Raw genomic sequence first — 25,040 nt, 5'->3', positions numbered from 1 at the left:
TCGTCGGCAGCCGTCCGTCTCGAGAGACGATGGTGTAGCTTCTTAAGAGTCTATCTGCACCGCCGAGAATGGCTGTGCAGTCCGACTCGGGAGTGACACGGTATCTGTCTCCTCCCGTGTTGAATCGACATCTTGTGATGACGCTGGAGTGTCCTCTCCAGTGAAGCTGAAGCTACAGAGCCTGGGCAGGGTGATATGGAGGGTCTGCTGTTGCCCATGCAGCAGACCCACCCAAGTACCAAACCCTGCACATTTCAGATGGTTTTTCAGCAAATCTGAACCGTTTCTCACACACAGCCCCATCTAGCTCTGTCCATTTAGTATGAGCCTTCTCCTGCCCACGGTACTAAGAACTGTGGTTCCCTCGGTGATCTGGTGTTATTCAGCGAAGGAGGGGAGGGGATCAGAAGTATGGAAAGGTCAGCGATCTCTCCTTCCTCTCCTGATTCTACAGGCCCCTGCTACTAACCCACCAGCCAAGGGAACAAGGCAGACGACCACAGGGGCAAAGAGTGTTAACAGCTCTATTGCATCATTGTTTTCTTAGAAGGAAGACTTAGCAACTATTAGAATTTGCTTCTCTGGCCCACTGCAAATATCCCTACATTTGGGGCGCCTCGTTGTAGTTCTGGGTACAAGTTTAGAAAATTCACGTGGACTGGAGCAGCTTATCCCAAAAGTGTTTTAAAAAGAGGCTCCAGGGCTCTAGGAATCCTCTAGGAATTAAATAGCACAGGCTGCTGCTAGGCAGGCAGCATCTTATCTGAATCCTAATTCATTCTCCGCCAGTGTCATCCAGATAGCCTGGTACAAGGAAAGGAACACGGGGCTAGGAAGCCAAAGAGCCTGGGTTCCAGGCCCCGCCCACTCCTCCTGAGCTCTGTGACTCTAAGCAAGTCATTTTACAACTCTGAGCGTGCAGTGAAACCACACACGAGCAAAAATGAATAAATGCTCATTGTAAAAAAGGATCCAAGACCACAGACGTATTCCAGGCAGAAAGTTAAGTCCCTCTTCAGGCTCCAGCCCCCAATCCCAGGTGTAGTCACTGTTAACAGTTTGATATGTATCTTGTCAAATTATCTTCTATGCATTGACATAATCATAGGTGTATATCAAGTATAACTGACTATGTTAGAAACAGGCAGTATTCAAACGTAATCAGCCTTCTAAATACTTGAAAGGCAGCGTTGCTCTTTTTAAAAAGGAAAATGCAGCACTTGTTTCCATAAATAACGGTTCTCCAGCCAACCCGAAGCTACTGTATGTTGGTTGCACAACACAGCTACTGCCCCCTTGGTTCACTGAACCGCGCCAGTAGCAGATGCAAGAATTCTGCAAAAGTAAACATTGATTGTATTTCTTAAATCCAGCGCAACCTAGAACTTCAAACTCATTTTTACCGTTAGCCATGGATTTTAGATTTTAGGAGTCTAGCTAAAAGGGTCAATTATTTCTACAAAGTACCCTTGACCTTAATTGCATAATTAGTTGGAAGCTCTTTTAATGGCTCTTCTCCTCCAGGGCCCCACTGCCTACGTGCTAACGCGAGAGCAAAGTCACTACTTAATATGGAATCCCTGCAGTGGACATTTTTATGGACAATTTGATACATTCTGTCCGTTAAAAAGTGTGGGCTGTTTAATAGGTCCCGATAATGTAAGTATTGACATCTCCTCTTAAATAAATATGTATCCAAAACTTTTATGTAAATATATAACCACTTAAAGTAATGTAGTGTCCAGCACAGTTACACAATTGTCCTAAATAATCAAGCTTTGGTTGAACTTGTCACCTGACTTGTAAAGAAGCAGAATGACGTTAAAGATTCACAGGATCTGAGTTTGTGTCCTGGCTCCATCCTTGGTTTTCTCTTCCAAAACAGAGTTTACAATGCCCAACTCTTAGCACTTTGAGTTATCACCTGAGAAAACTGAGTTTTGTCCTTTCTTTTTTTTAAAGAGAGATTCCCGGGTACCAGCAAGTGATTCTGGCTGCACCCAGTCTGGGGAGCCATTTAATTATGAAAGGTACTGGATAAAGCAGGGAGCTGCCTCTCCATACATAGCTGCACATGTGCACACACATATGTACTAATTGAGTCTTGTCTTTTTTAGATTTGGTTTAATGTTCAACGACATGATTCCCCACTAAGGATAAATTTTGACATCACCAAGCCCAAGCTTTGGAAATCTTTCTTTTCAAGAAGCCTTCCATACCCTGGCCTTTCCAGTGTCCAGGTACAATTCTATTAATAACAATTAAATGCAGACAAAGAAAGGAAATAATTTGAAGTCACTGTACGGGGTAGCCAGATATTTTTTGACCCTTAATTCTACTCCTAAGTATTTTGTTTAAAATAAAAATTATTTTTCAAACTTAGCTGAGCCTGATTCACAATAAGAAATAACCATCACACCAGGAACCGGTAAACACACACGTGAAAGAAAACATTTTGACATAAGAAGTTCAGGGACATAAAAGATATCACAAAATATATTCTATATAATTTTTTAAATTCTGATGTCAACTCACTAAATTAATTTCATAGCATGATCTACTCATAAAATTAATATACAGGGGACCTGGCAGTAGATTTCAAGTAGTAAGCCTAAAAATTGTTTACTACCACTGCTCTTTGAGAGCTAGATAGATAGGTATATACTGGGTGTGTAACATAAAATATATTTTTCACTGTGATCAAACTTAAAAAAAGAAAGATTAAAAAAACACTGTCCTAGAGAAATCCTCCCATGTGTACAAGGTGACATATACAAGATTTTTCATAGGAACAATGTTTGTAATAGCCTAAGAATTGGAACAGACTAGGGATAAGTTACAGGACATAACAGAGTATTCTATAGTTGCCACACAAACAAATCGATATTAATTTTAGTAGCACTCTAAAGATGTTTGCTATTATTTCTAAATATAGTGTTAAGAGCGAAAAAGCAATATTCTTCATATAAAATTATTGCATAAGTGTAGAAAACATACAGTATATTGTTTAGGAATATATGTCTGTAGTAAAGTTATAAACACATTTTATTAAGTGGCCTGTCTCCACTGACTATAATAAATACCATGGGAGCAGGGATTTTTATTCACTGCTGTATGCCCATCACATATGAAAATGTCTGTCTGACACACAGTAGGTACTTTATGCATGTTGAATGAAAGTGCTAGAAAACGAGTTCAGGTCATGGTTACTTCTGTGAGGAGAGAGAAGGGAAACTGAGGAAGAACTACAAGCATCACGTAATTTATCTGTGATGTTTTACTTAAGATGGGCCGTAGGTACATTGGCATGGATTACATCATTCCCTATATCTAATTGAATGTCTAAGATTTCATAAATTAAGAAGGTTTAGAAATGGATTTGTAGCTATTCAAATTGGGTGCAAATGATTTCTAGAATTGCTGAACTACCCTCCTCTTTTGCAGCCAGAAGAGCTGATGTACCAGGGCACAGATGAAGCGGCGGCAGCTGAGCTACAAGACAGGTCATGTGATACATTAAGTCACGTGTGCTCTGTCACTAGGAGTGTAATTCCAAACTGGACAATCCGCAGCCTGGAGCAACGTGAAATAATTTGGGCAATTAAATTTTAATTCATGTTTACAGACCCTAAGCACAGATGTGATCTCTAAATCCCATGGCTCAGAAGGAGATTTTAGCATCAGCATAGTGGGGGACAAGCAAGAACTCCAGCAGTGCCAGGCAGGTCTCCAAAAAGTCTGCCTCGGATTAGAGTTCAACATCACGTTTTTAGGCGTCTTGTTCAGACGTATAATCTTCAGCTTACACATGCCTCGTCGTCCAATTAGTGGTTTACTGAGCTTTAACTAGTGTATAAAGCTAGAACAGAGAGTCTGTACCTGTTTGCGTCCCTATAATAATCCTTAAAGCCCTGCGATACAGAACCTATTCTCCCAGTTTGACAAATGTGGAGGCTGAGGCTCAGCGCGGGCCACGCACCTGCTAAGTGTTAAGGGAGGCGCCGAGCCCCGCCAGCGCCGGCTGCAGAGCCAATGTGCCTCTTCTTCTGCATCAGGCTCTGGGAAGAGCGTCACGTCAAATTACACAAGACTAAGCATGGCCCGGGTTAAGGTATTCCTACTGGGAAACACCGATTCACTCTCAACTTCAAATTCAAATAAAGCTTTATTTGGGATTCCCACCTAGCTAAACTATTCTTTCTCTCTTCTAAGAGCTTCAGGATACTATTGATTAGACTCACATCATCTGTTTCTCCCATACTGATGAGAAGTGCCAGGCAATTCTTGCTCAGACCACCTTGAAACCCAACACAAAGATACTTATTTTGTGCCAAAAAAGAAGGGGATCGTAGAGATACTGAGCAGCAGGAGGCTGGCTGGGCCCCCACATGTGTTTGGTTAGAGATGCACACGAGGCTTTAGAAATGGCAGGGCCTCAATTAAAGTCCCAGCTCCCCTGCCCTCCCCAAGTCATTTATCCTAGCTCAAAACTGGGACAATATTCCCCGACCTCGAGGGTTATTGTTCGGGTTAAATAAAAATGCATAAAAAGCACTAGCGCAGTATCTGGTGAATAAGGGTTCAGTAAGGGGTCCCTATTTCCTTTCATTCTGTGTTTCCACTTCACATCCTTTGGACCAAATACCCATCATATTAACTGTAAAGTAAGATCATCAGAACTTAAGCTGCAACGATGATGGATATTTTAAAGCAGTTTTAGGGCAATTCAGAAAAATAATCTTCACGAATAGAAGGCACGTGGGGAAGCAATCAACGCGCGGCACTCGCAGCCTGTTTGAAGCTGTCGGCACAAACCCCACCCCGTGCGCCTGGGTCTCATTTGTCTGCATGTACGTCACGGACGCACAAAGCGAGGAAACACTTCATGATCAGACACCTTTCGCTGACTGCGCTGAATTCAGCTCTCCCCGTTATTCAGTGCTCCGTCTTGTGTGTGCGGCTTCAAGCACCTGTTCCGGCCCTTCGGCCCACCTGTCCCCTCTGCGCAGGGGTCTGTTTCCCATCCCCACCACATCCAGCTTTAAGGGCCAGGGCCACTCGTGTTCATTTCTGAAGCCTCAGGGATTAGCCCGTTATCAGGCCCCAACTGTGCCTAATGAAGGGCAATGCCACGGAGAAAAGTGTGGTCATGTACTTAAGCCCCGGAGTCCCCACTGCATGCATGCTGGGTTTCTAAGGGAAAAGTCAAATCAGCTAAATAGATAAGATAGATAGATGGATGGATGGATGGATGGATGGATAGATGGATAGATAGATAGATAGATAGATAAATAGATAGATAAAAGTTGATTTTTTTGTATTAACAGGGTTGAGAAAATACTAAAAGAAAAAATCATGGCCTGGAGGCCACGGCAGCTGACGCGGTGGAACAGGTACTGCACGTCCACGCTGCGCCACTTCCTGCCTCTGTTAGAGGCCCGGCGGGGAGAGGACGTGGAAGACGATCACAGGGCCGAGCTGCTGAAGCAGCTGGGGGACTACAGGGTAAGCACACGCGCCTCTCAAGTGAGCCTGCGGGCCGACTTCCTTGTTTCGAATGGCGAATTGCTCCAGAATGGGTTTTTGGCATAAAAATTCCTACATGGGCCCATCAGGAATGAGTGGATAAAAAAAGCTGCGGTGCATTTACATAATGAAATACTACTCAGCTGTAAGAAAAGGAAATCTCACTTCTGCAATAGCATGGATGGACCTACAGGTTATTACCCTGAGTGAAAAAAGTCAGAGAGAGACCAATACCATATGATTTCACGTAGAATCTAGTGACCTAAATAGAAAGATTCATAGACACAGAGAACAGACTGACAGCTGTCAGAGGGGAAGGGGCTTGGGGGGTTGAGTGAAAAAGGTGAAGGGATTAAGCAGTAGAAATTGGTAGTTCCAGCCCTGGCTGGGGCAGCTCAGTGGATTGAGTGTCGGCCTGAGAACCAAAGGGTCGCCAGTTCGATTCCCAGTCAGGGCACAGGCCTGGATTGAAGGCCAGGTCCCCAGTTGGGGGCCTTTGGAAGGCAACCACACATGGATATTTCTCTCCCTCTCCTTCTCCCTCCTTTCTCCTCTCTAAAAATTCGTTTAAAAGAAAAAAAGAATTGGTAGTTGCAGAATAGCCACAGGTAATGGGGGCTACAGAGTGGGGAATATGGGTAATTATATTGAGATGACGGGGTACGGGGCCAAGGTGGGTGCTTGTGGTGGCAGGGGGTGGCAGGGGGCACCAGTCTGTGAAATTCTGGCCACGTTTGCTGTGCATCTGGAGCTGGTGCAGAATGGTATAAAATGTAGACTGTAACTGAAAATTAAAAATTAAAAGAAGTCCTACATTGCTCTACAGAGTATATGGATGAAGTAACACAGAGTAAAAATTGTGATTAAAAGTTCAAATCTTGCCCTGGCTGGGTGGCTCAGTTGGTTGGAGCATTGTCCTGTAACTGAAAGGTTGAGGGTTCAATTCCAGGTCCTGGTGCATTAAGGAAGGCAACTAATTGGTGCTTCTTTCTCTCATCTCTCTCTCTCTTTCTCTCTCCCTCTCCCTCTCTCTCTCTCTCTCTCTCCCCCTCTCTCTTCTTTTATCTAAAAGCAAGGAAAAGTGTCCTTGGGTGAACATTAAAAATTTTTTTTAAGTTCAAAGCTCAGTAATTAACATATCATTAAATAGCAAAACACCTCTTTAAAATGAAAATAAAAATTAATGATCCTATGGAAAATAACATAAAATACATTGTATTAAAATGAACCCACCTAGCTAATTCATGTTAGACTCAACTGCGCATAAGGGTGAAACCAACCACTTCCAATCAGGTTTTTTTAAAGGATATGATTTTATACTAATTACTTTCATTGCTCACCCTGGCTGGTTTGGCTCAGTGGATTGAGCGTCGGCCTGCGAGCTAAGTGTCGCTGGTTCGATCTTCCAGTCAGGGCACATCAGAGAAGGAAAACTCTGACTCCAAAAAACCTCCGCTGCCTTGCGGCATACCTCTTCAGGGGAAAGGCTAAGGGAGTAAACCCCGACAGAAAATCCGGAGCCGGAGTCCCTAAGGCGGTTTGACGTTGTAGTCAACACCGGCAACTCCTGCGGCGCACCTGAAGCCAAGCTGTATTGACTCCGTCTTTCCCTTGGACCCTTCAGCTGCGAAGAGAGGGGGGGTCTGCTGCATGGGCAACAGCAGACCCTCCATATCACCCTGCCCAGGCTCTGTAGCTTCAGCTTCACTGGAGAGGACACTCCAGCGTCATCGCAAGATGTCGATTCAACACGGGAGGAGACAGATACCGTGTCACTCCCGAGTCGGACTGCACAGCCATTCTCGGCGGTGCAGATAGACTCTTGGGAAGCTACACCATCGTCTCTCCAGACGGACGGCTGCCGACGACGACGAATTCTATCCACTGACTTAAACATATCCTTTTAAGGTCAGGTTTTCAGCCAGGATGTTCTCAAGTGACAGAAAACTTAGTTCCAACAGCCTTGAGCAGTGAAAATAAGCTATTGGCTTATTCAGTAAAAGTTAGCGGTGAGCACCTCTCGCCCTCGTCCATGTGATGGCAGCCCCCGCGAGCTGGCTCTTCGCGCGATCCTGGGCAGAAGGCTGCGACAGTCCCAGGCGGGACTCTACTGCACAGGCACGCGTGCCGCCGGAGCAGGAGGGGTCTCGAGTGCTGCGTTCCTAGTTGAGTTTCCTGAAACTCACTTTGATCACATGCCCATCCCTGTCATCAATATGGCCAGGAGGGGGTAGGATGCAATTGCTAGCTTCATCCAGGCCCCCAAAGTTACATGGGTTACTGTGCAAACTAGGGGCTATCAGGAAGAGGGAAGGGAACAGCGGAGGCTGAGTAACAGGGGTCCTACGCCAAGTCACTATGCTAGCAACTGACGACGACCAAAAACAAAAACAAAAAATTTAGCCTCACTCCATTTTCTGTATTGCTAACATACAGCTGAACAGAAAAACAGAACTAAATAACTCTTGAGATCCAGAAAGACTTCGTATTAAGAATTAAAATGTCTTTTTTTTTTTTCCCCCTTCAGTTCTCCGGATTTCCCCTTCACCTGCCCTATTCAGAACTGAAGCCTCTGATTGAAGCTGTGTACAGCACTGGGGTACATAACATAGATGTCCCCAACGTAGAATTTGCTCTAGCTGTGTACATCCACCCGTACCCCAGAAATGTTTTGTCTGTTTGGATCTATGTTGCCTCCCTCATACGTAACAGGTAACTTTTCCATTGTACACTTTTTATATCATGTAGAACTATAATTAGGACATGAGAATATTTTTAAGTGATATTGCTCAATTGCATCACAAGAAAATATTTGCAAATAAAGTTTTCAAACTGGGCCAAAGAAGTGTTTTTATTTAGAAGTCTGCCTTGTCTCTGCCACTTAGACCCTACAATTCAGTCTCTCCAGTCCCCTTCCTACGTGGAAGCCCTTCTTCTCTGCCTGTACAGCAGACCATCAACCATACTTTCAAGATCCAGCAAAACTACTTTTCTGAGGGGAAGAGGAACAACTTTGCAATATAAAATTTTTAATACTGAATGTCATAGACCATATTCTACAGAAATACTAAGCAAGTACACACGTACATACACATATACAAACTCACCTACACCCGTTGACTGAAGTACTCCAGTATTTTAGGAGAAAAGGGGAAATACATTTATTCAGAAAAAGTTTAAAAAATTGAGACATTGCTACAGACTGAAAGACTGTTGACCCCACCCCCAAATTCCTATTGGGAAGTGGTCATTTCAATCAATACCTTTGTAAACCGTATTTGGAGATGAGGCCTTTGGGAGGGAAGTGGGTCATGAGAGTAGAGCCCCTAAGATGGGTAAGTGCCCCCGTAAGAGACAGGAGAGAGCTGGCTTCCTCCCTAGGCCACGTGTGGATATGACATGGAGACTGGCTCTCTGCAACCCGGAGTGAGAGCCCTCACCAGAAACCAGACTGGCCAGCATCTTGCCCCTGGATGTCCCAGCCTCCAGAACTGTGAGAAATGAATGTGTTGCCTGGGCCACTCAGTCCGTGGGTTGTCAGAGCAGCCCAAACTGACTAAGACACATAGTATCGTACCAAGCTACTGAAGAGGATCTAACCGTGTGCTGACGTGAACATACACACAACATCGGAAGGCAAAGTAGGATTTCTCAACAGGCGCCCTGACACTCTGGGCCATGGAGTATGTCCTGGGGGGCGGTGGGGGTGGGGGTCCATCCTGTGCATTGTAAGATGTTCGGCAGCATCCAGGGCCTGCCTCCTCCCACCGGACTCGTTACATCCTTCCCCTCTGCCACGTGGTGACAACCAAAGATGTTTCCAGATGTTGCCTGATGTCCTTTGTGCCATAAAGTGCCTCCAGTTGAGAACAACTGATGTACCTGGAATAGGATCTCACTTGAAAACAAAACAAGGACAGAGGGACCAAATTAGGGAAAACCTTGAACTTTCAGCCATACTCCCCTGTGCCTTTTATATGCCTCTGGTACCTCTCCTGTGAACCCTTAAAGGGACAGTTCGAGGGTTGCCCCTTAACAGTCATTATCATTGTAACGACATACAGACAGAATGGCATCGTGGTGAAGAACATGAACTCTATAGAGAAATCACAGTTCTGCCCCTTAAGAGCTGGGGATTTGTGGACGAGTTACTTAACCTGCTACTTATGTGCCCCATGTAAAGACCGTGATGAGTACATTACCTGCTTCATCACATCGCTGTCATGATTCAACAAGCCGGTCCATGTGAAGGACAGCAGGCCCTTGAACAACACACGGCACCAACGCCCCAAGAGAAGTTTGCATGTAACTTCTGACTCCCAGGAAGCTTGGTTATCCCTCAGTACCCACGGGGGGCTGCTTCCAGGAGCCCCACCCCCCAAATGCCAAAGTCCACATATGTTCAAGCCCCCATGTAAAACAGCGTAGATCAATGTATACAGTTGGCCTTCTGCATCCAGACTCCCAACTGAGAGGTACTGATTGAAAAAAAAAAACCCATGGATAAGTGAAGCCACAGGGTTGAAACCCAAGTTTCCATGGCCCACTGTACCTAGGACACTGCCCAGCACTGAACGCCGGACATCTGTCAGGAATTACAAGGCATTTGACATTAACTGTCACCCTTTATTCTAAGAATGAACAGTTTCAATAGTTAATGAAACCAATCACAGAACCAAAGATAAATTTAAACCAAGAATATAGTGTATCATTAAATAGTAACCATCTCCTTAGGTTAATAATGAAACTGCGATAATGTATAGAAGTGTAGATTATGCCCTCTCCCCAAGCAATTGGAGGGAAGGCGGGCAGTAGAAAAAGTTTCCACGTGACAAGTGCTGACGGCGAAGTCCGTTTGGGTCAAGCCTACCACGTCCTATTTAACAGTTTGCTAACACCAAGCAGCACAGGGCAGAGCAAAAGGGAGGCACCTCAATTACCTGGAACCCTGGGGAAATGAGCTGCTCAAATTAATTAATTTAAAAGGATAACATTTAGAGCCACGTCCTGAAACACCATTTAATCGTTTTTTTACACAAGTATTATCATAATTTTCCACCCAACATATTATGCTGTCTTCTGATTCTACGGGAGGTAAGAGTTGAATCTTCCCTTGATGACCCAGAGCACGGTCCTAGATGAGTCATTTTCCCACGCAGCTCACGTAACTACAGGTAAGACGAAGCACAGGACTGGATGGCACTCGCCGCAAAGTTGTTCTTGTAGCAGTTTTCCTGAAATAGCCCCTTATGTCAACTTTTCAAATAAACTTTATTAAACATTTAGATAAATAAAATTACAGTAACTACAAAAGACTCAACCTTACAAAAGACTTCAGACCCTGTAACTAACTGTTCAGGAAGCTCGGGTTCCCTTTCAAGTTCTCCTAGGGAATCGAGAAGGAGTTCTTCCCTTCACGCTTAGGCCAGACTTTCAAGGGCAAGGCAAGGCTCAGCAGACCCACAAAAGACGTAAGTGACTATTAAGTCGAAGAGCTGTAACTCAAAGAATAAGGTGGTCTGCTTACACAGTTGCCCTGCAAGCCACGAAGGGGCTGCCTTCATTTATTTTGCAAATGTTAACAGAGTGGAATCAAAATGAGAGAACCCTTAGAGAAAGGTAAGATCTCAGAGTCATTAGATACCTGTCTTTTGGAGGGGATCTTCCCTTAGAGTGTGTAATTCAAAAGTTACTGAAATAAGCATGTGTGCCTTGTCCTTACCTATGTGCCCATCAAATGATCCTTCTTCACCTTTGGACAAGTCTAAAGGTCACATGTTCTCTCTGCGTGAACTGAAACACGTCACCCTATAATTGGCATCTCTCCTACTCCTATCCTCAATAAAACAAACAAACAATACCTGGGACAAGTAACAAGGCCGCAAGACTGCTTCCTCTTCACAGCCATGCATGTATTTTGATGGCTTGCCGCCCGCTACTCTCTTCTTCATGACATAAAATTATACACAGCATTGAATAAAACTGACTCAATGTGCACCTTTCTGAATAGCAGGCCTCCACTCCCATTACCTTTTGACACAGCAACGAAGCTTACAAAGTCAGATTCTGGCTACTGCACAATTAAGTTCAAAAAGACAATTCAGCTCAACAAAGTTAGGTACCTGTCTAAAACTATTTATCAAGGTCATGACTTCACAGGAGCTAAAATATTTAGTCCTATTTCACACTAAAGTAAACCTGCATTGAGATTTATAATAAAATCAAAACACAAAAGAAATTACTTGGTAAAGTCCTCAAAGTAGATTTTATTTATACATTTCTTCAAATGACTGTGGAATTTTAAAAAATCCTTCTCAAATTTGACAATTTAGGGGCCGCGGCAGGAACTGGGGGTTCTATGAAGGAGCAAACACAAATAAACTGGTGCCTTGCCAGCCCACTGAGCTACCACCAAGAAGCCAATTTATTCTATAATTGTAAAGAATCTTATACGTGGGTATGTTTGAATTGGCCCTCTGAGAATTTTCAAATAAAGGAAACATTATGGGAAAGAGATTGGTTTCCAAAATGTGCAGTCTCTGAAAATAAAACTTCAGAAATGTATGTTTGAAAAGACCTGCAAAGCCTGGTACAGTGTTTCTATAGAAAGAGAACCAGTAACCCCCACTGACTTTAAAACTCAAAATGATCTAAAAAATACTTTAAATGGCAAGGCATTAGTGACATTATTTTCAAAGCATTCAATTAAAAAGAAAGCTGATAGAACTGCCCTTACTTTTATGAAAGGACCTACTCCGTCTCTAAAAACAAAAATATGATTTGCAAGAGAAACAGCACTGGACAACCCACTGGTAAATTAAGAGTTCTGAGGCCGAAAAGAATGGGGCCAAAACAAGTCACACTCAAAAAAGGGACGGTTAACACAAGAAATGTGCCACAAGTAAAGTGCATGAAAGGAAGCCTGCTCAGCTAAATGAAGTAGACAAAAGCCAGAGGCCAAGGGTCATTCGCCAGAGCGGCAGCAGGCTCGGAAACCACACTGCAGATTCTGGCATCCGCTGGCGGTGTCGGCATGCGGACCTGCGTGAAAACAGACACGTGTGAAAGGAGGAATGTCTCAGGGAGTCGCATTCACATAACCTTGCCTAGGAAAGAACTTAAAACACCGACTTTTTTTTTTTTTTTTACCAGTAATGCATTTATAACATAGAAGTAAAATCTCACAATGGGTGTATAAAACATTATTCAGGCACAAACACTGCCAATAGCTTGACTTTAACTAACGCATCCTTCATGGTCCAAAAGCTAAATGAAAGAAGGGAAATAATATTTTGGCAACATTCTTACAAAATAAAACTCTAAAAAGAGAAGGTGATAACCATAGGCAAGACTGCCAGGCTAACTTAACACATTTCTTATACTATGAACATCCTTCTCAGAAATATAATTAAGGCAAAAACAGCCTTATCTGTAATAGAGCAGCTAAAGAATCCAACACTGAGCAATTATATACAATAAACATTATATTTGACATTTTAAAAATTATATAGACATAGACTTAACATGTTTGTCGTATTTTTATGTAACATCTGCAGCCAAAATCAATCATATGGTAGCTTAAGTGAAATTATCTTCTAGAATTAAGTATACAGTGAGGATTAACTAAATAAACACATCTAAGACATAATAAAAAATGTGATTCAATTACAAAGAAGAGTAATAACATTTGTGAAATAGCCTGCATTTTATCCCAGTCACCTTATGCTACCCAGACACTAGATAAAAGACCATTAGGGAACATAGCTGTGAATTAAAAAATGTCAAAAAGAGAGATATCATGGCACTTATTCAAATGTTAATTTCCCTTAATGAATCAGTTTTCATAAAGGGAGATAAATGTGAAAGGGGATATTTTAACAATATTGAAGCCTTTCGGTATATCTGCAGCATGAACAAATAAAGAACAGTGTAATAGTTCTTTACTCATCAATCAGAACCAAAAAACTTGCAACTGTGATATGTAAGAATAATACAAAAAGTACATAAAATGTAATTTTATTACAGACTATGTCAAATGGGTTATAACTGAAAAATTGCAGTACTCTGGATTGACATGTAGCTTAACCAGAAACATTTTAAATTAGCTTCGCTTTGTTTTTTAAACAGCGATCCACTGCAAAAGGCCACTATGGTGATACCAGCTGAATGCTCAGGGCACACTGACTGCCCTTGCACCCCTGAAATGGCAGGTACGAAAGACAAGAGCAAATTTCTTAGGATGCTCAATGAAGCACAACGTTCATGTATTCACTACAGAGATGATCATGTATCTTAAGTACGAAAGAAACGAATGAACTTTACAAACACATGTAGAACGACAACAGCTTATCACTTCCTTCACCTCACGTCTAACTTTGGATGGACGTGGTGCCCGGGACGCGGGAGCAGGTGTGGGAATGGGCGATGGGGCACGAAAGCGGACATGGCCTTGTAACCGCTGAAGCCGGTGATGCTCAAACATTCTTTATGTCAGTCCATGTTTATATGTTTAAATTTTCCCACAATTAAAAGTCTGAAGTTATTTCAAATATAGAACCGAATTACCACAAGCCCATTTTTTTATTTAACCAAAATTAAATCTATTCTTTAAATGATTAGTTAAATGTGTCAAATATTTCAAATTCACAAAGTAGCATTTTTGTTAAGATTATTTTCCCTTAAAATGAGACACAAGGTTACTCATCTTAACCAAAATCAAAATAAAATTTCTTAGTACATATTATCAGGTATTGATTACAAATAGCCTGATAAGAAATCCTATGGTCTGAAACCCTTCCCCTACTATCAACCTCTGACCTGGTTTCCCCTTTGAATACATTTTCAACACCACCCACTCTCCGCGCTACCTGCTCTTGTCTTGCTCCACCCCCACCCCCACCCCCACTCGGGTCCCCGCTGTGCCCACCCAGCCTCCCAGGGCCTCTCCTCACGACCCACTCCCCCGCAACTGTCCTGCCCGAACACCGAGCGATGAAATGCTTGAATGGTGGTTTTTACGAAACCGTATCTGATTATTATTTTCTAAGTATGTAATTCTATTCCAAATATTTAAAAAATTATAAATAAAAGGAACAAGACGTCGAGACGTCATATGATTCTCCAAACTAAAACTCCCTAAAATCCTTCAAAATGTCTTTATCGTGACTTCAACAGTGACCTAGGAAAAAAATCATGAACAATGACTGAAAGCAATAAAAAGGAGGTCCCGGTTTTCAAGGGAGAAAATAAAAGGCAGCCTTCAACGGAGGGTTAAGGAAGCTACTCTACGGAGCTCTATCTTGCCAAATACCACACAGCTGTTCACCACCCATCCCAAAGGACAGAGGGCCCAGCATCGCTGGCCCCCTGGGACCCCCCGTGCACTCGGAGGCTAAGGGACTGGAGCAGGGGTAACGGTGAAAGGAACAGCGTGGACCCTGCATGAGCCAGACAGCGGCCCGGTGCTGCTGTCGGCTTCCCCTTATTTATCCCCAAACAAGGTTTAGCTCACAGTGATAGAAAGTGTGCCCCTCCCTCTAACACCCACTGGGAGTCTAAGTGAAGAGAGTAAACAGAGCGTGAGCGGTTTCAAGTGTGAAGGCGGAAGCCCGTGGGTACAAACAGTCACTGCAATAGTATGAGAACTGCAGTCTCCTCGGGCCCATCAGCGACAGAGCGGGTGTCTGACCCTAACAGGCCGTCAGAGCGACACCACCCATGAAGAGCCTGTGCGCCCGCTGACGGCCTGGGGCAAGGCAGACGTGAAGACAGCCCTGTCCTTGCTTGGGTTTGCCTCGGGCTGTAGGAAATGGGAGAATAACAATGTCCAAAGCCTAGAAATGACAAGCAACGTTAACAGGAGGGCCTTTACGCAGCACAGAAGGGCCGCCCAGAAAAGGGAATAGATGGACAACAGAGAAAGGGGTGCAGCACTGGGGGAAAAAAGACTAAGACATGTTATGTCAGCGTAGTTATTGACCCAAATTCTTATCATTGAATGTTTTTCCTTGATCGAGCATCTTACTCACGCTGTGCATCTGCACTTACCTTCACTTACCTTTCATTCCTCTTTAACTTAAATTAGAAACATAAGAGAGCAAATCATCTGAGTCTGTCACCTCCGCAACTATTAGCTCATCTATCTTAATTCATAAATCATACACATACTGAAATGAAAATCAATACAAAAAGTCTATTTGCTATCATCGCTCAAATGTACTTATGAGCTCCAACACTATGCAATTCCATTTAACACTCCTTAAATGACATTTTATGGCCGAGAAGCCTTCTTGTATATTTAAATCACATCTTATCAAATAACAAACTTAAATGGCACCAGGAATCATTCAGAAAAATCAAAAATGGCATTTTATTACGTCAATGTTTAGTACAGTGTCTACCTCACAGCAGATATTGTTTAAATACTGTATGGCTTACTAAGTTATCTTCTGCAAAATCTCTGCTAGTGCTCAGGAAACAATCACTCTGCGTTACCTTATCACTCACTTCCTATTTAGATAATGAATAATGTTCATCAGTACTTACTTCTTTTCGTTAGTGACCTGGTAGTTAACTATGTAAACTTTCTGACAAAATACACTTTCAGTTAAATGTTACTCTCAAATACTTAAAACATAATTTGTCACCTAAGTACGCTGCTTGTTCTCCGAAGACTACGTACAAAGCATAATCATCATTAAAGCACCCCCCCCTCAGCAGTCACCCCTCTACTGCACAAGCTGCGCGATCTGCAGTGGCATCTTGCACAACGGGGAGCAACGCAGCTTTATTCTAACACTTTCTAGCCCGTCCGTGCCTGTTTGAGGAAACGATTATATCAGAGTGACTGCTGGAACTCTGGAACACAAATTAACATGTGACCCTACAAACTTTAAAGGGCTCCCACTTCCCCCACATCATGCTTTAAGAAGCTGTAAAAGGAGACCTTAACATTGGATTATATAAGCACTGTGAATCTCCTTTCACATGTTTCAAAGTCAGGTATCTTCATTAAAATTCATTTATTAAAAATTACCTCTCACTTATCAAAAGCCCTAAAATTCAACAAAAGGAGTGTAGCAGCAGCTCCTTCGGAGCACTTTAAAATCTATATACTCAAAACCAGTTAAGATGAAAGAAACTCTAACATCCTAACAAAGTGCAAAATATTTTAAGTATTTTACTTTATCCCATTATGTAAATTATTTCAAAAAGTGAAGAAATTACACATGCAGAACAAGTAGGCAGAACACAAAAATGAACTGAGATCAATCTCCTCCACCCCATAACATCTATATACCCCAAAATAAATAAAACGAATCAGGTTGTGAGATTTATTCCCACAGCATAACCTGTGCTGAAATCACTTGGGGAAATTCAAGTGCGACATACCTGTTTTTCTTATAAAAACAGTTGCTTACTGATTACTTCTCATTATACGGCCGATAAGCCTTAGAAGTACAAACTGCACCTACAATGACACAGCTGTACATGAAAAACAAAGCCCCCTTCGCAAGCTCACTGCATCCGCACAAGGAGCAGATGCCGCACTAGAGCCATCATGCTTTTTGCACACTTAGCAGGCTGCAACTAAAATTTCAGACATTCACTTCACCGCTCCTTGATTATACGCTACTGGGAACAAAGAGCAAAGAAATGCTGCAACTTAGTGCTGCCATTTCAGGACATCGAAGCTCATCTCCTGCATCACCAATGTGGTTCCAGAAACAAGAGAGCTGCTATCCCCTGTCTCTTCATATATATTGTAAGAAAAAGCTAATCTCTGAGAAAGCACATTTGCTAACTTCTCTGCCTACTGGCATGCCATCGAAGAAGAGACCACCCCTCTAGTCTTCCTGGCTCTGTCCACTGCTCTGCCTGAGAAAAACTCAGATGATCTTCCCATCGCCTGAAGGTGAGTCAGGCTCAAAGGCAACAGAACACAGTGCAAAAAGACAGGCGCGTGGTAGAATCTGAACCATCTAAATTTTTTTTCCAGTTATAAATACAGACAGTTGACTTGCTTACTAATAACTGAGAGCAGCTTTCTGTGCTTCTGGGAATTTTAGTCACTACCAGTGATTATCAAATGTTCAAATTGGCCCTGAATATACTTTGCAAAAGCATACAGAACAGACCCACTGCAGGGCAGGGATAGGCCTAAAAATCAAAACAAAGCAAAACAAAAATCAAGAAATGTTCACCTGATGGCCGTTAAAAGTAGGTTCAGGAATCGATCTTCCAAACACTGTCAGACTTTTAGTCGTGCCTACAGCACCTCAGGCGCTCACCGCCCTCCCCAATCTTCCGTGACTTCCTGGCACCAGACCTGGGGCCCCAGAGGAGCTCACACCGCCCAAGCCCTCTTTTTTTCTGCTGCATTTTATCGAGGTCCTACTAAAACCTGAGTCTATCCTGCCTAAGAAATCAATATATCTAGCACAGCAATACATCTACGTTGTTAAGGAGTGCTATAGCATTCTACAGGAATTTCCCAAAACTTAATAAGACTTTTAGTATTTCTACAATAACTTGCCATTTTGGAATGACTGAACTATTTACATATCTCGAAAACCTGGCAGAATGAATATTTGAAATATCCATTAAAAAGTTATTTTTAGGGAATCTAATTAATATAAAAAATGTGATTTTTAAGTTTTATTAAATATAAAGGGCTAAATCTGAAAATACTTGGAAATCTAGAAAACTAAATAGAAACCCTAATACTCTGAATTGTTAAAAATTTTAAAAGTCAATTCCTTCAAAATTATCTCACTGTTGAGAGGCATTACCGTTAATGTTGTCACAGTAGTAAAAGTATTCATCATTTAGAGAAGGACAGGCTGAAACCAAATCCTGCAGGCCCGCGCCCGTGACCGTGAGACAGCCGGAGAGGTTGAGGTGCTCCAAGTACGGCAGCCCTCCGCCCAGAGTCAAAGCCCTGCAAGAGAGGCAGTTCAGCAATTAGAACATATAGATCTCTGAAATCTTATCTGTTCTAAGGGGCCATGAATAGACCTTTAAATTTGGTAGTAAGAAAATGCAACAGTTTCCATAAAGTATAATAACCTAATCTGTAGGCAATGATACATTTAACTGTGTAAGAACAGTGTTTGTATATAATTAAAATTAAGTTGGTTGACAAACTAGGGTTTTTTTAAGTTCTGTTAACTGTATCCTCAAGATAATAACTAAGAAAATAACTTAAAAATACAGAAAAGGGGGGGAAAAAGAGAATCAAATGGTACATTAGCTATAACTTTAAATGTAAATCAAACATTCATATTAAAAGGCAGAGATCAGCAGACTGGATTAAAACCCACGACGCATCTATACACTATCTGTCACGGACCTCACTCTGTGTGCAAAGACAAAAAGTGGTTAAAAGGAAAAGCATGAGAAAACATATTCCACACGACAAGTACCCAAAAGAGAGTCAGTGCAGCTACACCACTGTCAAGCAACAGACACTGAAAATTTTTAAAAAGGTTACATGAGACAAAGAAGGATATTACACACTGAAAAAAGGTTCACTCCACCAAGAGGACAGAACAATTATAAACGTACACACACCTAACAACAGAGCCCCAAATACATATGAAACAAAAATTGACAGAATTGAAGGGAAACAGTTCTACAAAAATAGTTGGAGACGTCAATACCCCACTTTCAATAACGGAGAGAACTATCCCTTATTAGGTCAACAGGGAAGCCAAAGTAGGTGTACAGTTGTGAGTATGCAAAACAGTTTATTCTCCTATTATTATTTATTAATTGTTGTAGTCTTTATTTGGTCTTTGAAAAGGCCAACAACACTGACAAACACTTTGCTACACTGCCTAAGAAAAAAAAGAAGGCTCAAATTACCGAAGTCAAAAATGAGAGTTGGGACATTACTACCTATTTTACAGAAATAGGAAGGATTATAAAATGGTACCATAAATAACTGTATGTAACAAACTACATAACCTGCAGGAAATGGACAAATTCTCTAAAGACACCAAACTGACTAAAAAATAAATAAAATTAAAACAGACCTATGTAACAAGTAAGGAGATTTAATTAGTAATTGAAAACCTCCCAACTAAGAAGCCAAAATAAGATGGCTTCATTGGTGAATACTACTAAACATTTAAAGAATTAATAATAATCTTATAGTGTCGGATGGGTACTAATTTTATTGGGGTAATCACTTTGATCACTTTGTAATAAATGTCTAATCGCTACGTTGTATACCTGAAACTAATATAAAATGCCAACTGTAATTGAAAAATTAAAATAATTTTTAAAATCTTTCTCAACTCTTCCAAAACACTAGAGGAAGAAGACTTCATACTCATTCTTTAAGGCCAGTATTACCCTGATACAAAAGCTAGACAAAGGTACAAGAAAAAGAAACTACAGGCCAAATCCCTTATAAATACAGATGCAAAAATCCTCAACAAATACTAGGAAACTGAATCCAGGAGCGTATTAAAAGGATTACACACCATGACCAAATGGGTTTTATCCCGGGAATGCAAGTGTGGTTCAATACATGAAACTCAATCAACTTAATACACCGTAATACACCAGGTTACTAGAATAACGGTAGGGAGAAACACATAATGATCTCAACTGATGCAGAAAAAGTATTTAACAAAATCAGACACCTTTTCATGATAAAAGCACTCAGTAAATTGACAGCAAAGAACTTCCTCAACATGATAAAGGCCATATATGAAAAACCCACATTTAACATCCTCAATGGTGAAAGACTAAAAGCTATTCCCCTAAGATTAAGAACAAGATAAAGACGCTCACTAAGGATGCTTCCATTTAAATAGTACTGGAAGTTCTAGCCAGAGCAGTTAGACTAGAAAAATCAATCAATCAATAGCATCAAGGTTGGAAAGGGATAAATGAAATTATCTGCATATGACAAGATCTTATATGTAGAAAAAACACTAAAGAATTCACAAGAACATTAGAGATTACAAATAAATTCAGTAAAGTAGCAGGATACAAAATCAACTTGCAAACATTTCTATGTACTAGCAATAAGCAATCTGAAAAGAAAATTATTTTTAAAAATTCTATTTACAATAGTATCAAAAAGATTTAAATACTTAAGAATGAGTTTAACCAAGAAGGCAAAAGACTTAAACACTGAAAACTACAACACATTGCTAAAAAGATTAAAGAAATAAAAACAAGGACTCAAATACCTGCATGCCAATGTTCACAGCAAGCATTATTCACAGCAGCTAAAAGGCAGAAACTAACCAAGTGTCCATCCATGATGAACAAAACATGGTAATATTTTTCAGCTATGAAAAGGACTGAAGTTCTAATACTAAGACACGCTACCGCATAGATGAACCCTGAATACACTGACGTTAAGTGAAACAAACCAGACACGACGACAAGTATTATGTGTTTCTACTTACATGATGTATCTGTGATGTGCAATGCAAAGAACATAGAGAGAAAGCAAAACCGAAGTTACCAGAGGCTGGGGGGAGAATAAGGGGTTATTGCTTGATATAGAGTTTCTGCTTTAAGTGATAAAAAAGTTGTGGAAATAGTGGTGGAAGTCCTACAACACTGTGACTGTACTTAATGCCACTCAACTGTACACTTAGAAATGGTTAAAATGGTAACCTTTGTGATAGTCATATTTTACCATGATTTTTAAAAGACGCATATAAACCCTAAAGCAAACACTAAATAAATGAGGTACTAGCAAATAGAGACAAAACAGATACTAAAAAGTACTACATTCAAAAGAAGTCAGGAAGCGATAAAACAAGAATAAAGAAGAGACGGAACAAGAGAAGAACACACAGTAAGATGGTGGGCATAAATTTAACCACAGCAATTATTCCATTAAAGGTAAAGGGCTTACAAAGATCAATTAAATAACAGAGAATGTTCAACTAGATTATCAAAAGAAAGAAAAAAAAAATTAAGACCCAACTATATATGTTGCTGCAAAAAATTAAAGAGCAGCTGCCTTGGGCTCAAGGAGAGAGAGAGCAGTTTCTACCGAAACAGCAACGGCGATGCAAGGCGGCCAGAAAAGGTCGGTCATCTACGGGAAGACGCTATTTTCACTGAACGACAGCCAAGGTTTATGTTATTTCGTTCCTATGAAAAGCTTAGAACGTTACATTAGCACTGCCCACACACCACACTATCTGTTCCTTACGGCTTCGATTTAGTTTGAAACTCTGATCTCCAACCGACCCTGTACGACACCCTTAACACGCCCCATTTAACAAACTTGCCAAAACGCGTCCTATTCCGCTCTGAGCGCACATGAGGCAGAACGCAGGCCACACTGAGCGCTCCCAACCAGCGCCTGCTCCCGTCAGCTGCGCTGAGTGCCCACGGGAACTGCACTTCTCTCTAACCTGTCGACACCAGTTGTACTTAGTGTTATAATTGGTTAATTGAAATACTTTTTAAACCAACATATAAATGCAAAAAAGTTGTTTCTGAATATTAAACTTGTATTTTCTATTTCCTTAGTTTCTTTCCACAGAAAACGCACACAAAATTCCCTCTAACTTCATTCCAATTTCTACTCATAAAATGCTTCCTTTCAAGGCCTTTCCTATCAACTACAAAGGAACGTGCTTAGTATTTTCTAGCCTGTAACCCTACTTTTCTTCAGAACATTTGGTTTGATATTATATTTATTATCTATTTCTACCAATAGATCGTAAGTGCTAGGAAAGCAGGAAATTTGTCTGGCTCCCTAGTAGTTGAAGCGGAGCGAGTCATATAGTAGGTGCTCAGTAAATATCTAAATGAGTAAGAAATAGGTTCCCTTGACATACTTGGTTAAAAGAGACCATTTGCACTCAAACTGCAGGCTTTTTTGGTTAGCTACCAGTCCAAATAATACCACCTAAGATAGATCCTGTGTTTCTCCCATCCAAGATGAATTTTGCCCTGAACTGAAACTCTGCCATAGCCTTACCTCCCACTGTTCCCCAATACTTATCTTTCAGTACAACAAACCCGGATACCGAGTCTTCTCTAAACATTCCCCACTAAATTCAACTTAATATCCTAAAGATCATACTTAAAAGAAAAAAGAGACTATTAGCCTCTATGCTGGGTGAATTCTCACTGTTTAACATGCCTGACACCCCCATTATTAAAGAGAATGAGGAAAATTCAAGTCTATTAGAAGGGAAAACAGAAAACACGTCATCAATTTCCAAAGGCTCCCATCAAAGAAAATCAAGCAATGAGTGCACATTATTAATGCCGAGAACAACCACACAAGGTAACCTCGCAGCAGGGACAGGAGCACTTTCCTGTGCGCTCCAGTGACCCCCACCCCTTGGCATTGTCTCTTCTCCCACAGTCGTCGACAAAAACCCTTCATCTTCTTCAAGATTCAGCTCAGTGTCATCTCTTCACTAAATTTTCTGATCATCGACTCCCCACAAAATCTCTTAAAGCACGTACACAAATAGGAGCCAGCAGCAGAATAAGGTGTGCGTGTTTTCTTCTTCCATTACAAGTCCTTGAGGGTAAAACTTCTCGTTCAGGTTTATATCCACTGAGGCACCACAGGAAATGTGTTGTAGGCGTTTGCTAAGTGTTTATTAAACTTCTAAATTTACGTTCTCCCACATATCACAAAGTATGCCGAAGTTATATTGTTCCAACACTTTAAAGTAGGACAGATCTTGGTTAACTCTTTAGGTTAAGTAAATCAGTTTAAAAGGCATAACGCTTAGATTCAAAATTTTATATTCCATTTGAGAATGAGAACATGCCCACTTCCTAACACTCTGCAACTGATCACTCACCTGAGACCGTGGTCTGTGACCTGGTAACACCCAGACAGACTGAGAAAGAGAAGTACACGTCCAGTCTCTTGATCCGATTTCTCACTCCCAGAGAAGATTAAGTCTCTTTCCCTAAGCAGTCGAGTCCTTGATGCTTTTCTACAGAACGCAGAAGGCTCCGGGAGCGCCGACATAGTTCTCAGAGCTGTCCCTGTACAACAGAACGCGTGACCGCAGTACGCAATGGCCGGAGAAGCGCAGTGCTGCTGCCAGCAGACGCTAGTCCTTAGTCCGACAATGTCCTTGCTGTAACAACCAGAGGAGGAACAACTCAGGTTGGACGCTGTTTCCACTACACACAGACTTTCAACATTTCTGTGTCTCCACTCTACAGCGTCTTCAATATCGGCCAGATCTTCAGCATCTAACATCCACACATAAGGAGAAGGGAAATTCTCAGAAGAAACAGGCTTAGTCCAGAGGTGTTCATTATCTAGTTCTTCTCCAATGCTCTTGCTAGTCAAGTCCTGCAAAGAAGCATACCGCTTGGTGGACTGCATGGGAATGTCCTCATTTTCCCATGCAGTCGAAGTAATTTTGCTGGGAGAAGTTTTCAAAAGGCCACTCTGATGAGATGTCAGAATTCCAAGAGCTCTAGAAATCTTCTCTAGAGCCACATCTGTGATTTTTTCACATCCAGACAGATCAAGATGCCGAAGACTCTGGCAGCACCCAAGCCACGACCAACTATAATTAGAGGTAACAACAGGATTAGTGGACATTGTTAAATTCTTCAAAAGTGTTTATTTGGCTATATGTAAGCAGATGAAAAATACAAGACAGACTTTAAATCTAATGTGACCAAACATTTACTGAATAAACATTGTCAGGTACTATTTTATATGCTAGAGATACAAAAAATTATAGGAAAGGAGAAGACTTAGTTTATTTTACTGAAAAGTAAGCAGGAGAGGAAAGGCTGTACACACATGAGGAACTACAGAACAATTCTATGGATGCGTAGTCAGAAATCATATTTAAATATGCAAACAGAACTAACCTGTCAAATGCAGAATCTGAAATGTCAGTTTGGGTAAGATCCAGATGCTCCAGATTAGGACAAAGTTCTAAAATCTGCCTAACCTAAAGGGGAAAAAAGTCACTGTGAAGATCTAGACTTTTAACTAGACAAGAGACAGATAACTTTTAGTGACAGACAGAATCCAGGGGTGTAAAAATCGCTTCTAATCTGCATTGCCAATATATATTCTGGGCTCAAACCCCAGAAAATCTGTCTTAGTAATTATAACACTAGACCCAGGAAATTTACATTTTTAAGGAATACCTAACGGATTTTTTGATGCAGGACAGCACAAGATACATTTTTATAAAACAGATTTAATCTCATCTGCCCATCTTAGTATGCCTCACATATTATAAAGAATCACATAGAACAGGACCTCATCCCTTAACATCTTTAAAACTGAATGAGCTGTTCAACCTCTCCTGGTCTTTGTATCCTTTTCTATAATGTATAGACAATTATATCTATGTACGAAGATTACTCTGAGAACTGGAATGAAAGAATATGAAAGTCAGCAGTGTATGCCCACCCATGGGAAGGAACTCTCATGGGTAAAGTCTTTTTTTTTCCTTAATTAAACTCAGGAATAAGCAAACCAAATGTAGATCATTGCTAGTTTTCGTTACTACCCACGCTGGTGC

The 25,040-nt window shown here is 41.3% G+C and overlaps 2 protein-coding genes across 4 annotated transcripts in view; one reads left to right on the top strand and one right to left on the bottom strand.

Annotated features, from left to right (window-relative positions):
• Nucleotides 1–8,357, top strand: part of CC2D2A (coiled-coil and C2 domain containing 2A) — an 83,394-nt gene extending 75,037 nt beyond the window's left edge. For both annotated transcript variants that reach the window (XM_090267060.1, XM_090267059.1), the window contains 5 exons: nt 1,525–1,659; nt 2,118–2,240; nt 3,445–3,503; nt 5,328–5,505; nt 8,054–8,357. In XM_090267060.1, the coding sequence (XP_090123186.1) occupies nt 1,525–1,659; nt 2,118–2,240; nt 3,445–3,503; nt 5,328–5,505; nt 8,054–8,242 (684 nt within the window). In that variant the 3' untranslated portion in view covers nt 8,243–8,357. The remainder of the gene's footprint in view (nt 1–1,524; nt 1,660–2,117; nt 2,241–3,444; nt 3,504–5,327; nt 5,506–8,053) is intronic.
• Nucleotides 8,358–11,772: 3,415 nt separating this feature from the next.
• FBXL5 (F-box and leucine rich repeat protein 5) overlaps nt 11,773–25,040 on the bottom strand; it is a 34,167-nt gene continuing 20,899 nt past the window's right edge. Inside the window, exons 8-11 of one of the 2 annotated variants that reach the window (XM_090267056.1) lie at nt 24,376–24,458; nt 23,337–24,062; nt 18,318–18,466; nt 11,773–12,567 (exon numbers count right to left, since the gene is read on the bottom strand). In XM_090267056.1, coding sequence (XP_090123182.1) covers nt 12,491–12,567; nt 18,318–18,466; nt 23,337–24,062; nt 24,376–24,458 — 1,035 coding nt within the window. In that variant the 3' untranslated portion in view covers nt 11,773–12,490. The remainder of the gene's footprint in view (nt 12,568–18,317; nt 18,467–23,336; nt 24,063–24,375; nt 24,459–25,040) is intronic. The other variant, XM_090267057.1, reaches the window with a different exon arrangement.

This window comes from Furipterus horrens, unplaced genomic scaffold, assembly GCF_987537825.1.
Source record: "Furipterus horrens unplaced genomic scaffold, mFurHor1.1.pri manual_scaffold_2, whole genome shotgun sequence".
NCBI classification, from domain to species: domain Eukaryota; kingdom Metazoa; phylum Chordata; class Mammalia; order Chiroptera; family Furipteridae; genus Furipterus; species Furipterus horrens.
The sequence above is the reverse complement of the archived record's forward strand: the minus strand, read 5'-3'. Positions and strand labels throughout refer to the sequence as shown.